The sequence below is a fragment of the Hemitrygon akajei genome, chromosome 2 (assembly GCF_048418815.1).
Source record: "Hemitrygon akajei chromosome 2, sHemAka1.3, whole genome shotgun sequence".
Lineage (NCBI taxonomy): Eukaryota > Metazoa > Chordata > Chondrichthyes > Myliobatiformes > Dasyatidae > Hemitrygon > Hemitrygon akajei.
Window position 1 is genome coordinate 199,437,708 of NC_133125.1, and position 20,680 is coordinate 199,458,387.

Genomic DNA, 20,680 nt, shown 5'->3' on the forward strand with positions numbered 1-20,680 from the left:
CCCCACACACTCCTCCCCACCCTCTCCATCTGCCCGTCCCCCACACACTCCTCCCCACCCTCTCCATCTGTCCATCCCCGATTCTCCAGCACGTTACCATCACGGGTCCCGCCTCCGCAAGATTCATCCTGACCTCCCTCTCCCAGTCAGCAGCACCACCACTTGTCCCAGTTACCCTGTCTCGGTGCGGGTGGACTTTAGGACCTGGGGGAGCTCAGGACCCGCCGCCCGCGGTTGCTGCTGAATCCGCAGTGTTTCTGTTCCGTTGACGGATGCGGTGAACGGGTTAAAATTAATGGACCGATAATTCTCAAATCGTGTTTATTTCACTCTCCACACATTTATATTTACACTGACTGACTCCTGATGCCATCCCGGACCCGACCCGTTTACAAACCCGGAGCGGAACCGGAGCAGATTCTCAGCCACTCGTTTTTATATCCAGTCCAGAAGAAAGGATAAAGTTTGTCCGTGAATTTATTCCCAGTGAAGGTGTGGAGATGGGACTTGGTCTCTGCGCTGTAAAATGAAACTGTCCCGGACTCGTAACGGAGATAAACTCCCACCCTCCCGGGGATGGGACCGGCAGGGAGACGGGACTCAGGGGAGGTGAAAACCCACATCTCGTTATCAATCCGCGCGATGGTACAGAATCCGGTATCCGGACTCTGTCTGACCCCCTTCTTCCTCTCCACAGACTCTGCTGCGACTCCCAGACACCAGCTCCGATTCCCCGTCACCTCCACCTCCCAGTAATGTCTCCCCGATGTGAATGCCTCCGATCCCAGCACACAACCCCGGTCTGTGAATCTCTTCCCGGTGTCAGGGAGATCCCTCCGGGTTCCGGTGTATCTCACACCCTTCCGATCCTCAGACACCTCGAGCTTCGGACTCGCAGTTTCCACATCCAGTGTCACAGAGACTGGGGGGAGAAGCAGAGAATTAGAGAGTCCCCAGGAGTGTGGGGAGAATCCGGCAGCGCGGACCGGGGACTGGGGGGAGACTCCGGCAGCGCGGCCGCGGGATCGGGGGGGAGACTCGGGCAGCGCGGCCCCGGAGATCGGCGGGAGACTCGGGCAGCGCGCCCCGGGATCGGGGGGAGACTCGGGCAGCGCGGCCCCGGGGATCGGGGGGAGACTCGGGCAGCGCGGCCCCGGGGATCGGGGGGAGACTCGGGCAACGCGTCCCCCGGACAGGGGGGAGACTCCGGCAGCGCGGTCCTGGGACCGGGGGAGGGGGGAGACTCGGGCAGCGCGGCCCCGAGACTGGAGGGGAGAGTGATGATGAGACGAGTCTGAGGTGACTGTGGACTGAGGAGAGATGAGGGGTGATAAGACGAGTCTGAGGTGACTGTGGACTGAGGAGGGTGAGGGATGATGAGGCGTCTGAGGTGACTGTGGACGGAGGAGAGGTGAGGGATGATGACATCAGTCTGAGGTGACTGGACTGCGGAGGGTGAGGGATGATGAGATGAGTCTGAGGTGACTGTGGACTGAGGAGGGGTGAGGGATGATGAGATGAGTCTGAGGTGACTGTGGATTGAGGAGGGGTGAGTGATGATGAGGAGCATAAGGTGACTGTGGACTGAGGAGGTGAGAGCGATGATGAGATGAGTCTGAGGTGACTATGGACTGAGAAGGGGTGAGTGATGATGAGGAGCCTGAGGTGATGTGGACTGAGGAGGGGGGAGGGATTATGAGACGAGTCGGAGGTGACTGTGGACTGAGGAGGGTGAGGGATGATGAGATCAGTCTGAGGTGACTATGGACTGAGGAGGGGTGAGGGATGATGAGATGAGTCTGAGGGGACTGTGGACTGAGGAGGGGTGAGTGATGATCACATGAGTCTGAGGTGACGGTGGACTGAGGAGGGGTGAGAGATGATGAGATGAGTCTGAGGGGACTGTGGACTGAGGAGGGGTGAGTGATGATCACATGAGTCTGAGGTGACTGTGGACTGAGGAGGGGTGAGGGATGATGAGATGAGTCTGAGGGGACTGTGGACTGAGGAGGGGTGAGGGATGATGAGACGAGTCTGAGGTGACTGTGGACTGAGGAGGGGTGAGGGGTGATGAGGAGTCTGAGGTGACTGTGGACTGAGGAGGGATGAGGGATGATGAGATGAGTCTGAGGTGACTGTGGACTGAGGAGGGGTGAGGGATGATGAGTCTGAGGAGACTGTGGACTGAGGCGGGGTGAGGGATGATGAGGAGTCTGAGGTGACTGTGGACTGTGGAGGGGGGAGGGATGATGAGACGAGTCTGAGGTGACTGTGGACTGAGGAGGGGGAGGGATGATGAGACAAGTCTGAGGTGACTGTGGACTGAGGAGGGGTGAGGGATGATGAGACAAGTCTGAGGTGACTGTGGACGGAGGAGGGGTGAGGGATGATGAGACGAGTCTGAGGTGACTGTGGACTGAGGAGGGGTGAGGGATTATGCAGAGTCTGAGGTGACTGTGGACTGAGGAGGGAGGAGGGATGATGAGACAAGTCTGAGTTGACTGTGGACTGAGGAGGGGTGAGGGATTATGCAGAGTCTGAGGTGACTGTGGACTGAGGAGGGGTGAGGGATGATGAGACGAGTCTGAGGTGAGTGTGGACTGAGGAGGGGTGAGGGATTATGCAGAGTCTGAGGTGACTGTGGACTGAGTAGAGATGAGGGGTGATAAGACGAGTCTGAGGTGACTGTGGACTGAGGAGGGTGAGGGATGATGAGGCGTCTGAGGTGACTGTGGACGGAGGAGAGGTGAGGGATGATGAGATCAGTCTGAGGTGACTGGACTGCGGAGGGTGAGGGATGATGAGATGAGTCTGAGGTGACTGTGGACTGAGGAGGGGTGAGGGATGATGAGATGAGTCTGAGGTGACTGTGGATTGAGGAGGGGTGAGTGATGATGAGGAGCATAAGGTGACTGTGGACTGAGGAGGTGAGAGCGATGATGAGATGAGTCTGAGGTGACTATGGACTGAGAAGGGGTGAGTGATGATGAGGAGCCAGAGGTGATGTGGACTGAGGAGGGGTAAGGGATTATGAGGAGTCTGAGCTGACTGTCGACTGAGGAGGGGGGAGGGATGATGAGACGAGTCGGAGGTGACTGTGGACTGAGGAGGGTGAGGGATGATGAGATCAGTCTGAGGTGACTATGGACTGAGGAGGGGTGAGGGATGATGAGATGAGTCTGAGGGGACTGTGGACTGAGGAGGGGTGAGTGATGATCACATGAGTCTGAGGTGACTGTGGACTGAGGAGGGGTGAGGGATGATGAGATCAGTCTGAGGGGACTGTGGACTGAGGAGGGGTGAGGGATGATGAGACGAGTCTGAGGTGACTGTGGACTGAGGAGGGGTGAGGGGTGATGAGGAGTCTGAGGTGACTGTGGACTGAGGAGGGATGAGGGATGATGAGATAAGTCTGAGGTGACTGGACTGAGGAGGGGTGAGGGATGATGAGTCTGAGGAGACTGTGGACTGAGGCGGGGTGAGGGATGATGAGGAGTCTGAGGTGACTGTGGACTGTGGAGGGGGGAGGGATGATGAGGAGTCTGAGGTGACTGGACAGGAGGGGGAGGGATGATGAGACAAGTCTGAGGTGACTGTGGACTGAGGAGTCTGAGGGATGATGAGACGAGTCTGGGGTGACTGTGGACTGAGGAGGGGTGAGGGATGATGAGACGAGTCTGAGGTGACTGTGGACTGAGGAGGGGTGAGGGATTATGCAGAGTCTGAGGTGACTGTGGACTGAGGAGGGAGGAGGGATGATGAGACAAGTCTGAGTTGACTGTGGACTGAGGAGGGGTGAGGGATTATGCAGAGTCTGAGGTGACTGTGGACTGAGGAGGGGTGAGGGATGATGAGACGAGTCTGAGGTGAGTGTGGACTGAGGAGGGGTGAGGGATTATGCAGAGGCTGAGGTGACTATGGACTGAGGAGGGGTGAGGGATTATGAGACGAGTCTGAGGTGACTGTGGACTGAGGAGGGGTGAGGGATGATGAGATGAGTCTGAGGTGACTGTGGACTGAGGAGGGGGGAGGGATTATGCGGAGTCTGAGGTGACTGTGGACAGGAGAGGTGAGGGATGATGAGACGAGTCTGAGGTGACTGGACTGAGGAGGGGTGAGGGAAGATGAGACGAGTCTGAGGTGACTGTGGACTGAGGAGGGGTGAGGGAAGATGAGACGAGTCTGAGGTGACTGTGGACTGAGGAGGGGTGAGGGATGATGAGACGAGTCTGAGGTGACTGTGCACAGAGGAGGGGTGAGAGATGATGAGATGATTCTGAGGTGTGGTGGACTGAGGAGGGGGTAGGGATTATGCGGAGTCTGAGGTAACTGTGGACTGAGGAGGGGTGAGGGATGATGTATAGTCTCAGGTGACTGTGGACTGAGGAGAGGTGACGGATGATGAGACAAGTCTGAGGTGACTGCGGACTGAGGAGGGTTGAGTGATGATCAGACGAGTCTGAGGTGACTGTGGACTGAGGAGGTGTGAGTGATGATGAGATGAGTCTGAGGTGACGTGAACTGAGGAGGGGTGAGTGATGTTGAGATGATTCTGAGGTAAATGTGTACTGAGGAGGGGTGAGTGATGCTGAGACGACTTTGAGGTGACTGTGGACTGAGGAGGGGTGAGGGATGATAAGACGAGTCTGAGGAGACGTGGACTGAGGTGTGGTGAGGAATGATGAGACGAGTCTGAGGTGACTGTGGACTGAGGAGAGGTGATGGATGATGAGACGAGTGTGAGGTGACTGTGGACTGAGGAGGGGTGAGGGATAGTGAGACGACTTTGAGGTGACTGTGGACTGAGGAAGGGTGAGGGATGATCAGACGAGTCTGAGGTGACTGTGGACTGAGGAGGTGTGAGTGATGATGAGATGAGTCTGAGGTGACGTGAACTGAGGAGGGGTGAGTGATGTTGAGATGATTCTGAGGTAAATGTGTACTGAGGAGGGGTGAGTGATGCTGAGACGACTTTGAGGTGACTGTGGACTGAGGAGGGGTGAGGGATGATAAGACGAGTCTGAGGAGACGTGGACTGAGGTGTGGTGAGGAATGATGAGACGAGTCTGAGGTGACTGTGGACTGAGGAGGGGTGATGGATGATGAGACGAGTGTGAGGTGACTGTGGACTGAGGAGGGGTGAGGGATAGTGAGACGACTTTGAGGTGACTGTGGACTGAGGAGGGGTGAGGGATGATGAGTCGAGTCTGAGGTGACGAAGACTGAGGAGGGGGTAGGGATTATGCGGAGTGTGGTGACTGTGGACTGAGGAGGGGTGAGGGATGATGAGGAGTCTGAGGTGACTGTGGACTGAGGAGGGGGGAGGGATGATGAGAGGTATCTGAGTTGACGTGGACTGAGGAGGGGTAAGTGATGACAAGATGAGTCTGAAGTGACGTGGACTGAGGAGGGGTGAGTGATGATGAGACGAGTCTGAGTTGACTGTGGACTGAGGAGGGATGAGAGACGATGTGACGAGTCTGAGGTGACATGGACTGAGGAGGGATGAGAGACATTGTGACGAGTCTGAGCTGACTGTGGAATGAAGAGATGTGAGCGATGATGAGATGAGTCTGAGGTGATTGTGGACTGAGGAGGGGTGAGCGATGATGAGATGAGTCTGAGGTGACTATGGACTGAGAAGGGGTGAGTGATGATGAGGAGCCTGAGGTGATGTGGACTGAGGAGGGGTGAGGGATTATGAGGAGTCTGAGCTGACTGTCGACTGAGGAGGGGGGAGGGATGATGAGACGAGTCGGAGGTGACTGTGGACTGAGGAGGGTGAGGGATGATGAGATCAGTCTGAGGTGACTATGGACTGAGGAGGGGTGAGGGATGATGAGATGAGTCTGAGGGGACTGTGGACTGAGGAGGGGTGAGTGATGATCACATGAGTCTGAGGTGACGGTGGACTGAGGAGGGGTGAGAGATGATGAGATGAGTCTGAGGGGACTGTGGACTGAGGAGGGGTGAGTGATGATCACATGAGTCTGAGGTGACTGTGGACTGAGGAGGGGTGAGGGATGATGAGATGAGTCTGAGGGGACTGTGGACTGAGGAGGGGTGAGGGATGATGAGACGAGTCTGAGGTGACTGTGGACTGAGGAGGGGTGAGGGGTGATGAGGAGTCTGAGGTGACTGTGGACTGAGGAGGGATGAGGGATGATGAGATGAGTCTGAGGTGACTCTGGACTGAGGAGGGGTGAGGGATGATGAGACGAGTCTAAGGTGACTGTGAACTGAGGAGGGGTGAGGGATGATGAGTCTGAGGAGACTGTGGACTGAGGCGGGGTGAGGGATGATGAGGAGTCTGAGGTGACTGTGGACTGTGGAGGGGGGAGGGATGATGAGACGAGTCTGAGGTGACTGTGGACTGAGGAGGTGTGAGGGATGATGAGCCGACTCTGAGGAGACTGTGGACTGAGGAGGTGTGAGGGATGATGAGGAGTCTGAGGTGACTGTGGACTGAGGAGGGGTGAGGGATGATGAGGAGTCTGAGGTGACTGTGGACTGAGGAGGGGTGAGGGATTATGCAGAGTCTGAGGTGACTGTGGACAGGAGGGGGAGGGATGATGAGACGTCTGAGGTGACTGTGGACTGAGGAGGGGTGAGGGATGATGAGACGTCTGAGGTGACTGTGGACGGAGGAGGGGTGAGGGATGATGAGACGAGTCTGAGGTGACTGTGGACTGAGGAGGGGTGAGTGATGATCACATGAGTCTGAGGTGACTGTGGACTGAGGAGGGGTGAGGGATGATGAGATGAGTCTGAGGGGACTGTGGACTGAGGAGGGGTGAGGGATGATGAGACGAGTCTGAGGTGACTGTGGACTGAGGAGGGGTGAGGGGTGATGAGGAGTCTGAGGTGACTGTGGACTGAGGAGGGATGAGGGATGATGAGATGAGTCTGAGGTGACTCTGGACTGAGGAGGGGTGAGGGATGATGAGTCTGAGGAGACTGTGGACTGAGGCGGGGTGAGGGATGATGAGGAGTCTGAGGTGACTGTGGACTGTGGAGGGGGGAGGGATGATGAGACGAGTCTGAGGTGACTGTGGACTGAGGAGGGGTGAGGGATTATGCAGAGTCTGAGGTGACTGGACAGGAGGGGGAGGGATGATGAGACAAGTCTGAGGTGACTGTGGACTGAGGAGGGGTGAGGGATGATGAGACAAGTCTGAGGTGACTGTGGACGGAGGAGGGGTGAGGGATGATGAGACGAGTCTGAGGTTACTGTGGACTGAGGAGGGGTGAGGGATTATGCAGAGTCTGAGGTGACTGTGGACTGAGGAGGGAGGAGGGATGCTGAGACAAGTCTGAGTTGACTGTGGACTGAGGAGGGGTGAGGGATTATGCAGAGTCTGAGGTGACTGTGGACTGAGGAGGGGTGAGGGATGATGAGACGAGTCTGAGGTGAGTGTGGACTGAGGAGGGGTGAGGGATTATGCAGAGGCTGAGGTGACTATGGACTGAGGAGGGGTGAGGGATTATGAGACGAGTCTGAGGTGACTGTGGACTGAGGAGGGGGGAGGGATTATGCGGAGTCTGAGGTGACTGTGGACAGGAGAGGTGAGGGATGATGAGACGAGTCTGAGGTGACTGTGGACAGAGCAGGGGTGAGGGAAGATGAGACGAGTCTGAGGTGACTGTGGACTGAGGAGGGGTGAGGGAAGATGAGATGAGTCTGAGGTGACTGTGGACTGAGGAGGTGTGAGGGATGATGAGGAGTCTGAGGTGACTGTGGACTGAGGAGGGGTGAGGGATGATGAGGAGTCTGAGGTGACTGTGGACTGAGGAGGGGTGAGGGATTATGCAGAGTCTGAGGTGACTGTGGACAGGAGGGGGAGGGATGATGAGACGTCTGAGGTGACTGTGGACTGAGGAGGGGTGAGGGATGATGAGACGTCTGAGGTGACTGTGGACGGAGGAGGGGTGAGGGATGATGAGACGAGTCTGAGGTGACTGTGGACTGAGGAGGGGTGAGTGATGATCACATGAGTCTGAGGTGACTGTGGACTGAGGAGGGGTGAGGGATGATGAGATGAGTCTGAGGGGACTGTGGACTGAGGAGGGGTGAGGGATGATGAGACGAGTCTGAGGTGACTGTGGACTGAGGAGGGGTGAGGGGTGATGAGGAGTCTGAGGTGACTGTGGACTGAGGAGGGATGAGGGATGATGAGATGAGTCTGAGGTGACTCTGGACTGAGGAGGGGTGAGGGATGATGAGTCTGAGGAGACTGTGGACTGAGGCGGGGTGAGGGATGATGAGGAGTCTGAGGTGACTGTGGACTGTGGAGGGGGGAGGGATGATGAGACGAGTCTGAGGTGACTGTGGACTGAGGAGGGGTGAGGGATTATGCAGAGTCTGAGGTGACTGGACAGGAGGGGGAGGGATGATGAGACAAGTCTGAGGTGACTGTGGACTGAGGAGGGGTGAGGGATGATGAGACAAGTCTGAGGTGACTGTGGACGGAGGAGGGGTGAGGGATGATGAGACGAGTCTGAGGTTACTGTGGACTGAGGAGGGGTGAGGGATTATGCAGAGTCTGAGGTGACTGTGGACTGAGGAGGGAGGAGGGATGCTGAGACAAGTCTGAGTTGACTGTGGACTGAGGAGGGGTGAGGGATTATGCAGAGTCTGAGGTGACTGTGGACTGAGGAGGGGTGAGGGATGATGAGACGAGTCTGAGGTGAGTGTGGACTGAGGAGGGGTGAGGGATTATGCAGAGGCTGAGGTGACTATGGACTGAGGAGGGGTGAGGGATTATGAGACGAGTCTGAGGTGACTGTGGACTGAGGAGGGGGGAGGGATTATGCGGAGTCTGAGGTGACTGTGGACAGGAGAGGTGAGGGATGATGAGACGAGTCTGAGGTGACTGTGGACAGAGCAGGGGTGAGGGAAGATGAGACGAGTCTGAGGTGACTGTGGACTGAGGAGGGGTGAGGGAAGATGAGATGAGTCTGAGGTGACTGTGGACTGAGGAGGGGTGAGGGATGATGAGACGAGTCTGAGGTGACTGTGGACAGGAGCGGTGAGGGATGATGAGACGAGTCTGAGGTGACTGTGCACAGAGGAGGGGTGAGAGATGATGAGATGATTCTGAGGTGTGGTGGACTGAGGAGGGGGTAGGGATTATGCGGAGTCTGAGGTAACTGTGGACTGACGAGGGGTGAGGGATGATGTATAGTCTCAGGTGACTGTGGACTGAGGAGAGGTGACGGATGATGAGACAAGTCTGAGGTGACTGCGGACTGAGGAGGGTTGAGTGATGATCAGACGAGTCTGAGGTGACTGTGGACTGAGGAGGGAGGAGGGATGATGAGACAAGTCTGAGTTGACTGTGGACTGAGGAGGGGTGATGGATTATGCAGAGTCTGAGGTGACTGTGGACTGAGGAGGGGTGAGGGATGATGAGACGAGTCTGAGGTGAGTGTGGACTGAGGAGGGGTGAGGGATTATGCAGAGGCTGAGGTGACTATGGACTGAGGAGGGGTGAGGGATTATGAGACGAGTCTGAGGTGACTGTGGACTGAGGAGGGGTGAGGGATGATGAGATGAGTCTGAGGTGACTGTGGACTGAGGAGGGGGGAGGGATTATGCGGAGTCTGAGGTGACTGTGGACAGGAGAGGTGAGGGATGATGAGACGAGTCTGAGGTGACTGGACTGAGGAGGGGTGAGGGAAGATGAGACGAGTCTGAGGTGACTGTGGACTGAGGAGGGGTGAGGGAAGATGAGACGAGTCTGAGGTGACTGTGGACTGAGGAGGGGTGAGGGATGATGAGACGAGTCTGAGGTGACTGTGCACAGAGGAGGGGTGAGAGATGATGAGATGATTCTGAGGTGTGGTGGACTGAGGAGGGGGTAGGGATTATGCGGAGTCTGAGGTAACTGTGGACTGAGGAGGGGTGAGGGATGATGTATAGTCTCAGGTGACTGTGGACTGAGGAGAGGTGACGGATGATGAGACAAGTCTGAGGTGACTGCGGACTGAGGAGGGTTGAGTGATGATCAGACGAGTCTGAGGTGACTGTGGACTGAGGAGGTGTGAGTGATGATGAGATGAGTCTGAGGTGACGTGAACTGAGGAGGGGTGAGTGATGTTGAGATGATTCTGAGGTAAATGTGTACTGAGGAGGGGTGAGTGATGCTGAGACGACTTTGAGGTGACTGTGGACTGAGGAGGGGTGAGGGATGATAAGACGAGTCTGAGGAGACGTGGACTGAGGTGTGGTGAGGAATGATGAGACGAGTCTGAGGTGACTGTGGACTGTGGAGGGGTGACGGATGATGAGACGAGTCTGAGGAGGGATGAGAGACGATGTGACGAGTCTGAGCTGACTGTGGAATGAGGAGATGTGAGCGATGATGAGATGAGTCTGAGGTGATTGTGGACTGAGGAGGGGTGAGCGATGATGAGATGAGTCTGAGGTGACTATGGACTGAGAAGGGGTGAGTGATGATGAGGAGCCTGAGGTGATGTGGACTGAGGAGGGGTGAGGGATTATGAGGAGTCTGAGCTGACTGTCGACTGAGGAGGGGGGAGGGATGATGAGACGAGTCGGAGGTGACTGTGGACTGAGGAGGGTGAGGGATGATGAGATCAGTCTGAGGTGACTATGGACTGAGGAGGGGTGAGGGATGATGAGATGAGTCTGAGGGGACTGTGGACTGAGGAGGGGTGAGTGATGATCACATGAGTCTGAGGTGACGGTGGACTGAGGAGGGGTGAGAGATGATGAGATGAGTCTGAGGGGACTGTGGACTGAGGAGGGGTGAGTGATGATCACATGAGTCTGAGGTGACTGTGGACTGAGGAAGGGTGAGGGATGATGAGATGAGTCTGAGGGGACTGTGGACTGAGGAGGGGTGAGGGATGATGAGACGAGTCTGAGGTGACTGTGGACTGAGGAGGGGTGAGGGGTGATGAGGAGTCTGAGGTGACTGTGGACTGAGGAGGGATGAGGGATGATGAGATGAGTCTGAGGTGACTCTGGACTGAGGAGGGGTGAGGGATGATGAGACGAGTCTAAGGTGACTGTGAACTGAGGAGGGGTGAGGGATGATGAGTCTGAGGAGACTGTGGACTGAGGCGGGGTGAGGGATGATGAGGAATCTGAGGTGACTGTGGACTGTGGAGGGGGGAGGGATGATGAGACGAGTCTGAGGTGACTGTGGACTGAGGAGGTGTGAGGGATGATGAGCCGACTCTGAGGAGACTGTGGACTGAGGAGGTGTGAGGGATGATGAGGAGTCTGAGGTGACTGTGGACTGAGGAGGGGTGAGGGATGATGAGGAGTCTGAGGTGACTGTGGACTGAGGAGGGGTGAGGGATTATGCAGAGTCTGAGGTGACTGTGGACAGGAGGGGGAGGGATGATGAGACGTCTGAGGTGACTGTGGACTGAGGAGGGGTGAGGGATGATGAGACGTCTGAGGTGACTGTGGACGGAGGAGGGGTGAGGGATGATGAGACGAGTCTGAGGTGACTGTGGACTGAGGAGGCGTGAGGGATTATGCAGAGTCTGAGGTGACTGTGGACTGAGGAGGGAGGAGGGATGATGAGACAAGTCTGAGTTGACTGTGGACTGAGGAGGGGTGAGGGATTATGCAGAGTCAGGTGACTGTGGACTGAGGAGGGGTGAGGGATGATGAGACGAGTCTGAGGTGAGTGTGGACTGAGGAGGGGTGAGAGATGATGAGATGAGTCTGAGGGGACTGTGGACTGAGGAGGGGTGAGTGATGATCACATGAGTCTGAGGTGACTGTGGACTGAGGAGGGGTGAGGGATGATGAGATGAGTCTGAGGGGACTGTGGACTGAGGAGGGGTGAGGGATGATGAGACGAGTCTGAGGTGACTGTGGACTGAGGAGGGGTGAGGGGTGATGAGGAGTCTGAGGTGACTGTGGACTGAGGAGGGATGAGGGATGATGAGATGAGTCTGAGGTGACTCTGGACTGAGGAGGGGTGAGGGATGATGAGTCTGAGGAGACTGTGGACTGAGGCGGGGTGAGGGATGATGAGGAGTCTGAGGTGACTGTGGACTGTGGAGGGGGGAGGGATGATGAGACGAGTCTGAGGTGACTGTGGACTGAGGAGGGGTGAGGGATTATGCAGAGTCTGAGGTGACTGGACAGGAGGGGGAGGGATGATGAGACAAGTCTGAGGTGACTGTGGACTGAGGAGGGGTGAGGGATGATGAGACAAGTCTGAGGTGACTGTGGACGGAGGAGGGGTGAGGGATGATGAGACGAGTCTGAGGTTACTGTGGACTGAGGAGGGGTGAGGGATTATGCAGAGTCTGAGGTGACTGTGGACTGAGGAGGGAGGAGGGATGCTGAAACAAGTCTGAGTTGACTGTGGACTGAGGAGGGGTGAGGGATTATGCAGAGTCTGAGGTGACTGTGGACTGAGGAGGGGTGAGGGATGATGAGACGAGTCTGAGGTGAGTGTGGACTGAGGAGGGGTGAGGGATTATGCAGAGGCTGAGGTGACTATGGACTGAGGAGGGGTGAGGGATTATGAGACGAGTCTGAGGTGACTGTGGACTGAGGAGGGGGGAGGGATTATGCGGAGTCTGAGGTGACTGTGGACAGGAGAGGTGAGGGATGATGAGACGAGTCTGAGGTGACTGTGGACAGAGCAGGGGTGAGGGAAGATGAGACGAGTCTGAGGTGACTGTGGACTGAGGAGGGGTGAGGGAAGATGAGATGAGTCTGAGGTGACTGTGGACTGAGGAGGGGTGAGGGATGATGAGACGAGTCTGAGGTGACTGTGGACAGGAGCGGTGAGGGATGATGAGACGAGTCTGAGGTGACTGTGCACAGAGGAGGGGTGAGAGATGATGAGATGATTCTGAGGTGTGGTGGACTGAGGAGGGGGTAGGGATTATGCGGAGTCTGAGGTAACTGTGGACTGACGAGGGGTGAGGGATGATGTATAGTCTCAGGTGACTGTGGACTGAGGAGAGGTGACGGATGATGAGACAAGTCTGAGGTGACTGCGGACTGAGGAGGGTTGAGTGATGATCAGACGAGTCTGAGGTGACTGTGGACTGAGGAGGTGTGAGTGATGATGAGATGAGTCTGAGGTGACGTGAACTGAGGAGGGGTGTGTGATGTTGAGATGATTCTGAGGTAAATGTGTACTGAGGAGGGGTGAGTGATGCTGAGACGACTTTGAGGTGACTGTGGACTGAGGAGGGGTGAGGGATGATAAGACGAGTCTGAGGAGACGTGGACTGAGGTGTGGTGAGGAATGATGAGACGAGTCTGAGGTGACTGTGGACTGAGGAGGGGTGATGGATGATGAGACGAGTGTGAGGTGACTGTGGACTGAGGAGGGGTGAGGGATGATGAGACGAGTCTGAGGTGAGTGTGGACTGAGGAGGGGTGAGGGATTATGCAGAGGCTGAGGTGACTATGGACTGAGGAGGGGTGAGGGATTATGAGACGAGTCTGAGGTGACTGTGGACTGAGGAGGGGTGAGGGATGATGAGATGAGTCTGAGGTGACTGTGGACTGAGGAGGGGGGAGGGATTATGCGGAGTCTGAGGTGACTGTGGACAGGAGAGGTGAGGGATGATGAGACGAGTCTGAGGTGACTGTGGACAGAGCAGGGGTGAGGGAAGATGAGACGAGTCTGAGGTGACTGTGGACTGAGGAGGGGTGAGGGAAGATGAGACGAGTCTGAGGTGACTGTGGACTGAGGAGGGGTGAGGGATGATGAGACGAGTCTGAGGTGACTGTGGACAGGAGCGGTGAGGGATGATGAGACGAGTCTGAGGTGACTGTGCACAGAGGAGGGGTGAGAGATGATGAGATGATTCTGAGGTGTGGTGGACTGAGGAGGGGGTAGGGATTATGCGGAGTCTGAGGTAACTGTGGACTGACGAGGGGTGAGGGATGATGTATAGTCTCAGGTGTCTGTGGACTGAGGAGAGGTGACGGATGATGAGACAAGTCTGAGGTGACTGCGGACTGAGGAGGGTTGAGTGATGATCAGACGAGTCTGAGGTGACTGTGGACTGAGGAGGTGTGAGTGATGATGAGATGAGTCTGAGGTGACGTGAACTGAGGAGGGGTGAGTGATGTTGAGATGATTCTGAGGTAAATGTGTACTGAGGAGGGGTGAGTGATGCTGAGACGACTTTGAGGTGACTGTGGACTGAGGAGGGGTGAGGGATGATAAGACGAGTCTGAGGAGACGTGGACTGAGGTGTGGTGAGGAATGATGAGACGAGTCTGAGGTGACTGTGGACTGAGGAGGGGTGATGGATGATGAGACGAGTGTGAGGTGACTGTGGACTGAGGAGGGGTGAGGGATAGTGAGACGACTTTGAGGTGACTGTGGACTGAGGAGGGGTGAGGGATGATGAGTCGAGTCTGAGGTGACGTGGACTGAGGAGGGGGTAGGGATTATGCGGAGTGTGGTGACTGTGGACTGAGAAGGGGTGAGGGATGATGAGTCGAGTCTGAGTTGACGTGGACTGAGGAGGGGTAAGTGATGACAAGATGAGTCTGAAGTGACGTGGACTGAGGAGGGGTGAGTGATGATGAGACGAGTCTGAGTTGACTGTGGACTGAGGAGGGATGAGAGACGATGTGACGAGTCTGAGGTGACATGGACTGAGGAGGGATGAGAGACGATGTGACGAGTCTGAGCTGACTGTGGAATGAAGAGATGTGAGCGATGATGAGATGAGTCTGAGGTGACTGTGGACTGAGGAGGGGTGACGGATGATGAGACGAGTCTGAGGAGGGATGAGAGACGATGTGACGAGTCTGAGCTGACTGTGGAATGAGGAGATGTGAGCGATGATGAGATGAGTCTGAGGTGATTGTGGACTGAGGAGGGGTGAGCGATGATGAGATGAGTCTGAGGTGACTATGGACTGAGAAGGGGTGAGTGATGATGAGGAGCCTGAGGTGATGTGGACTGAGGAGGGGTGAGGGATTATGAGGAGTCTGAGCTGACTGTCGACTGAGGAGGGGGGAGGGATGATGAGACGAGTCAGAGGTGACTGTGGACTGAGGAGGGTGAGGGATGATGAGATCAGTCTGAGGTGACTATGGACTGAGGAGGGGTGAGGGATGATGAGATGAGTCTGAGGGGACTGTGGACTGAGGAGGGGTGAGTGATGATCACATGAGTCTGAGGTGACGGTGGACTGAGGAGGGGTGAGAGATGATGAGATGAGTCTGAGGGGACTGTGGACTGAGGAGGGGTGAGTGATGATCACATGAGTCTGAGGTGACTGTGGACTGAGGAGGGGTGAGGGATGATGAGATGAGTCTGAGGGGACTGTGGACTGAGGAGGGGTGAGGGATGATGAGACGAGTCTGAGGTGACTGTGGACTGAGGAGGGGTGAGGGGTGATGAGGAGTCTGAGGTGACTGTGGACTGAGGAGGGATGAGGGATGATGAGATGAGTCTAAGGTGACTGTGAACTGAGGAGGGGTGAGGGATGATGAGTCTGAGGAGACTGTGGACTGAGGCGGGGTGAGGGATGATGAGGAGTCTGAGGTGACTGTGGACTGTGGAGGGGGGAGGGATGATGAGACGAGTCTGAGGTGACTGTGGACTGAGGAGGTGTGAGGGATGATGAGCCGACTCTGAGGAGACTGTGGACTGAGGAGGTGTGAGGGATGATGAGGAGTCTGAGGTGACTGTGGACTGAGGAGGGGTGAGGGATGATGAGGAGTCTGAGGTGACTTTGGACTGAGGAGGGGTGAGGGATTATGCAGAGTCTGAGGTGACTGTGGACAGGAGGGGTGAGGGATGATGAGACGTCTGAGGTGACTGTGGACTGAGGAGGGGTGAGGGATGATGAGGAGTCTGAGGTGACTGTGGACTGAGGAGGGGTGAGGGATTATGCAGAGTCTGAGGTGACTGTGGACAGGAGGGGTGAGGGATGATGAGACGTCTGAGGTGACTGTGGACTGAGGAGGGTGAGGGATGATGAGACGTCTGAGGTGACTGTGGACTGAGGAGGGGTGAGGGATTATGCAGAGTCTGAGGTGACTGTGGACAGAGGAGGGGTGAGGGATGATGAGACGTCTGAGGTGACTGTGGACTGAGGAGGGGTGAGGGATGGTGAGACAAGTCTGAGGTGACTGTGGACGGAGGAGGGGTGAGGGATGATGAGACGAGTCTGAGGTGACTGTGGACTGAGGAGGGGTGAGGGATTATGCAGAGTCTGAGGTGACTGTGGACTGAGGAGGGAGGAGGGATGATGAGACAAGTCTGAGTTGACTGTGGACTGAGGAGGGGTGAGGGATTATGCAGAGTCTGAGGTGACTGTGGACTGAGGAGGGGTGAGGGATGATGAGACGAGTCTGAGGTGAGTGTGGACTGAGGAGGGGTGAGGGATTATGCAGAGTCTGAGGTGACTGTGGACTGAGGAGAGATGAGGGGTGATAAGACGAGTCTGAGGTGACTGTGGACTGAGGAGGGTGAGGGATGATGAGGCGTCTGAGGTGACTGTGGACGGAGGAGAGGTGAGGGATGATGAGATCAGTCTGAGGTGACTGGACTGCGGAGGGTGAGGGATGATGAGATGAGTCTGAGGTGACTGTGGACTGAGGAGGGGTGAGGGATGATGAGATGAGTCTGAGGTGACTGTGGACTGAGGAGGGGTGAGGGATGATGAGATGAGTCTGAGGTGACTGTGGATTGAGCAGGGGTGAGTGATGATGAGGAGCATAAGGTGACTGTGGACTGAGGAGGTGAGAGCGATGATGAGATGAGTCTGAGGTGACTATGGACTGAGAAGGGGTGAGTGATGATGAGGAGCCTGAGGTGATGTGGACTGAGGAGGGGTGAGGGATTATGAGGAGTCTGAGCTGACTGTCGACTGAGGAGGGGGGAGGGATGATGAGACGAGTCGGAGGTGACTGTGGACTGAGGAGGGTGAGGGATGATGAGATCAGTCTGAGGTGACTATGGACTGAGGAGGGGTGAGGGATGATGAGATGAGTCTGAGGGGACTGTGGACTGAGGAGGGGTGAGTGATGATCACATGAGTCTGAGGTGTCGGTGGACTGAGGAGGGGTGAGAGATGATGAGATGAGTCTGAGGGGACTGTGGACTGAGGAGGGGTGAGTGATGATCACATGAGTCTGAGGTGACTGTGGACTGAGGAGGGGTGAGGGATGATGAGATGAGTCTGAGGGGACTGTGGACTGAGGAGGGGTGAGGGATGATGAGACGAGTCTGAGGTGACTGTGGACTGAGGAGGGGTGAGGGGTGATGAGGAGTCTGAGGTGACTGTGGACAGGAGGGATGAGGGATGATGAGATGAGTCTGAGGTGACTGGACTGAGGAGGGGTGAGGGATGATGAGACGAGTCTAAGGTGACTGTGGACTGATTAGGGGTGAGGGATGATGAGTCTGAGGAGACTGTGGACTGAGAGGGGTGAGGGATGATGAGGAGTCTGAGGTGACTGTGGACTGTGGAGGTGGGAGGGATAATGAGACGACTCTGAGGTGACTGTGGACTGAGGAGGGGTGAGGGATTATGCAGAGTCTGAGGTGACTGTGGACAGGAGGGGGAGGGATGATGAGACAGGTCTGAGGTGACTGTGGACTGAGGAGGGGTGAGGGATGATGAGACAAGTCTGAGGTGACTGTGGACTGAGGAGGGGTGAGGGATAATGAGACGAGTCTGAGGTGACTGTGGACTGAGGAGGGGTGAGGGATTATGCAGAGTCTGAGGTGACTGTGGACTGAGGAGGGAGAAGGGATGATGAGACGAGTCTGAGGTGAGTGTGGACTGAGGAGGGGTGAGGGATTATGCAGAGGCTGAGGTGACTATGGACTGAGGAGGGGTGAGGGATGATGAGGAGTCTGAGGTGACTGTGGACTGAGGAGGGGTGAGGGATGATTGAGGTATCTGAGTTGAAGTGGACTGAGGTGGGGTAAGTGATGACGAGATGAGTCTGAAGTGACGTGGACTGAGGAGGGGTGAGTGATGATGAGACGAGTCTAAGGTGACTGTGGACTGAGGAGATGTGAGCGATGATGAGATGAGTCTGAGGAGAAATGGATTGAAGAGGGGTGAGGAATGATGATATGAGTCTGAGGTTTATTGTGGACTAAGGAGGGTTGAGGGATGATGAGACGGGTTTGAGGTGACTGTGGACTGAGGAGGGGTGAGGGATGATGAGACGAGTTTGAGGTGACTGTGGAATGAGGAGTGGTGAGGGATGATGAGCCGAGTCTGAGGTGATTGTGGACTGAGGAGAGGTGAGGAATGATGAGACGAGTCTGTGGTGACTGTGGACTGAGGAGAAGTGAGTGGTGATGAGACGAGTCTGAGGTGACTGTGGACAGAGGAGGGTTGAGGGATGATGAGACAAGTATGAGGTGACTGTGGACTGATTAGGGGTGAGGGATGATGAGATGGGACTGAGGTGACTGTGGACTGAGGAGGGGTGAGTGATGATGAGATGAGTCTGAGGTGACGTGTACTGAGAAGGGGGGAGGGATTATGCGGAGTGAGGTGACTGTGAACTCAGGAGGGATAAGGGATGATGAGGAGTCTGAGGTCACTGTGGACTGAGGCGGGTTGAGGGATGATGAGACGAGTCTGAGATGACGTGGACTGAGGATAGGTGAGTGATGATGAGATGAGTCTGATGTGACATGGACTGAGGAGGGGTGAGGGATAATGAGACGAGTCAGATGTGAGTGTGGACTGAGGAGGGGTGAGTCATGATGAGATGAGTCTGAGGTGACGTGGACTGAGGAGGGGTGAGGGATGATGAGACGAGTCTGAGGTGACTGTGGTCTGAGGAGGGGTGAGAGATGATGAGATGAGTCTGAGGTGACGTGTACTGAGAAGGGGGGAGGGATTATGCGGAGTGAGGTGACTGTGAACTCAGGAGGGATAAGGGATGATGAGGAGTCTGAGGTCACTGTGGACTGAGGAGGGGTGAGGGATGATGAGAGGTGACCGAGTTGACGTGGACTGAGGAGGGGTGAGTGATGATGAGATGAGTCTGAGGTGACTGTGGACTGAGGAGGGGTGAGGGATGATGAGACGAGTCTGAGGTGACTGTGGACTGAGGAGATGTGAGCGATGATGAGATGAGTCTGAGGTGACTCTGGACTGAGGAGGGGTGATTGATGATGAGATGAGTCTGAGGTGACGTGGACTGAGGAGAGGTGAGTGATGATGAGACAAGTCTGAGGTGACATGGATTGAGGAGGGGTGAGGAATGATGAGATGACTCTGAGGTGACTGTGGACTGAGGAAGGGTGAGGGATGATGAGACGTGTCTGAGGTGACTGTGGACTGAGGAGATGTGAGCGATGATGAGATGAGTCTGAGGTGACTGTAGACTGAGGAGGGGTGAGGGGGTGATGAGATCAGTCTGCGGTGACTGTGGACTGAGGAGGGGTGAGGAATGATGAGACGAGTCTGAGGTGACTGTGGACTGAGGAGGGGTGTGGTATGAGACGGGTTTGAGGTGACTGTGGATTGAGGAGGGGTGAGGGATGATGAGACGAATTTGAGGTGACTGTGGAATGAGGAGGGGTGAGGAATGATGAGATGAGTCTGAGGTGACTGTGGACTGTGGAGGGGTGAGGGATGATGAGACGAGACAGAGGTGAATGTGGACGGAGGAGGGGTGAGGGATGATGAGACGAGTCTGAGGTGACTGTGGACTGAGGAGGGGTGATGGATGATGAGACGACTTTGAGGTGACTGTGGACTGAGGAAGGGTGAGGGATGATGAGACGAGACTGAGGTGAATGTGGACGGAGGAGGGGTGAGGGATGATGAGACGAGTCTGAGGTGACTGTGGACTGAGGAGGGGTGAGGAATGATGAGATGAGTCTGAGGTGACATAGATGGAGGAGGGTTGAGGGATGAGACGAGTCTGAGTTGACGTGGACTGAGGAGAGGTGAGTGATGATGAGATGAGTCTGAGGTGACATGGATTGAGGAGGGGTGAGGAATAATGAGATGAGTATGAGGTGTCTTGTGGACTGAGGAGGGGTGTGGGATGATGAGACGAGTCTGAGGTGACTGTGGACTGAGGAGAAGTGAGTGATGATGAGACGAGTCTGAGGTGACTGTGGACTGAGAAGGGGTGAGTGATGATGAGAGGTATCTGAGTTGACGTGGACTGAGGAGGGGTAAGTGATGACGAGATGAGTCTGAAGTGACGTGGACTGAGGAGGGGTGAGTGATGAAGAGACGAGTCTGAGTTGACTGTGGACTGAGGAGGCGTGAGGGATGATGAGGAGTCTAAAGTGACTGTGGACTGCGGAGGGGTGAGGGATGATGAGAGGTGTCTGAGTTGACGTGGACTGAGGAGGGGTGAGTGATGATGAGACGAGTCTGAGGTGACTGTGGACTGAGGCGGGTTGAGGGATGATGAGACGAGTCTGAGATGACGTGGACTGAGGATAGGTGAGTGATGATGAGACGAGTCAAATGTGAGTGTGGACTGAGGAGGGGTGAGTCATGATGAGATGAGTCTGAGGTGACGTGGACTGAGGAGGGGTGAGGGATGATGAGACGAGTCTGAGGTGACTGTGGTCTGAGGAGGGGTGAGAGATGATGAGATGAGTCTGAGGTGAGGTGGACTGAGGAGGGGGTAGGGATTATGCGGAGTCTCAGGTGACTGTGGACTGAGGAGGGGTGAGGGATGATGAGAGGTATCTGAGTTGAC

The 20,680-nt window shown here is 55.7% G+C and overlaps 1 protein-coding gene across 1 annotated transcript in view; it reads right to left on the reverse strand.

The window, feature by feature from the left end:
* Positions 1-335: 335 nt before the first annotated feature.
* The window catches only part of LOC140719979 (zinc-binding protein A33-like), a 52,987-nt gene continuing 32,642 nt past the window's right edge, over positions 336-20,680 (reverse strand). Inside the window, exon 6 of the mRNA XM_073034893.1 lies at positions 336-922. Within this exon, the coding sequence (XP_072890994.1) occupies positions 390-922 (533 nt within the window). The 3' untranslated portion in view covers positions 336-389. The remainder of the gene's footprint in view (positions 923-20,680) is intronic.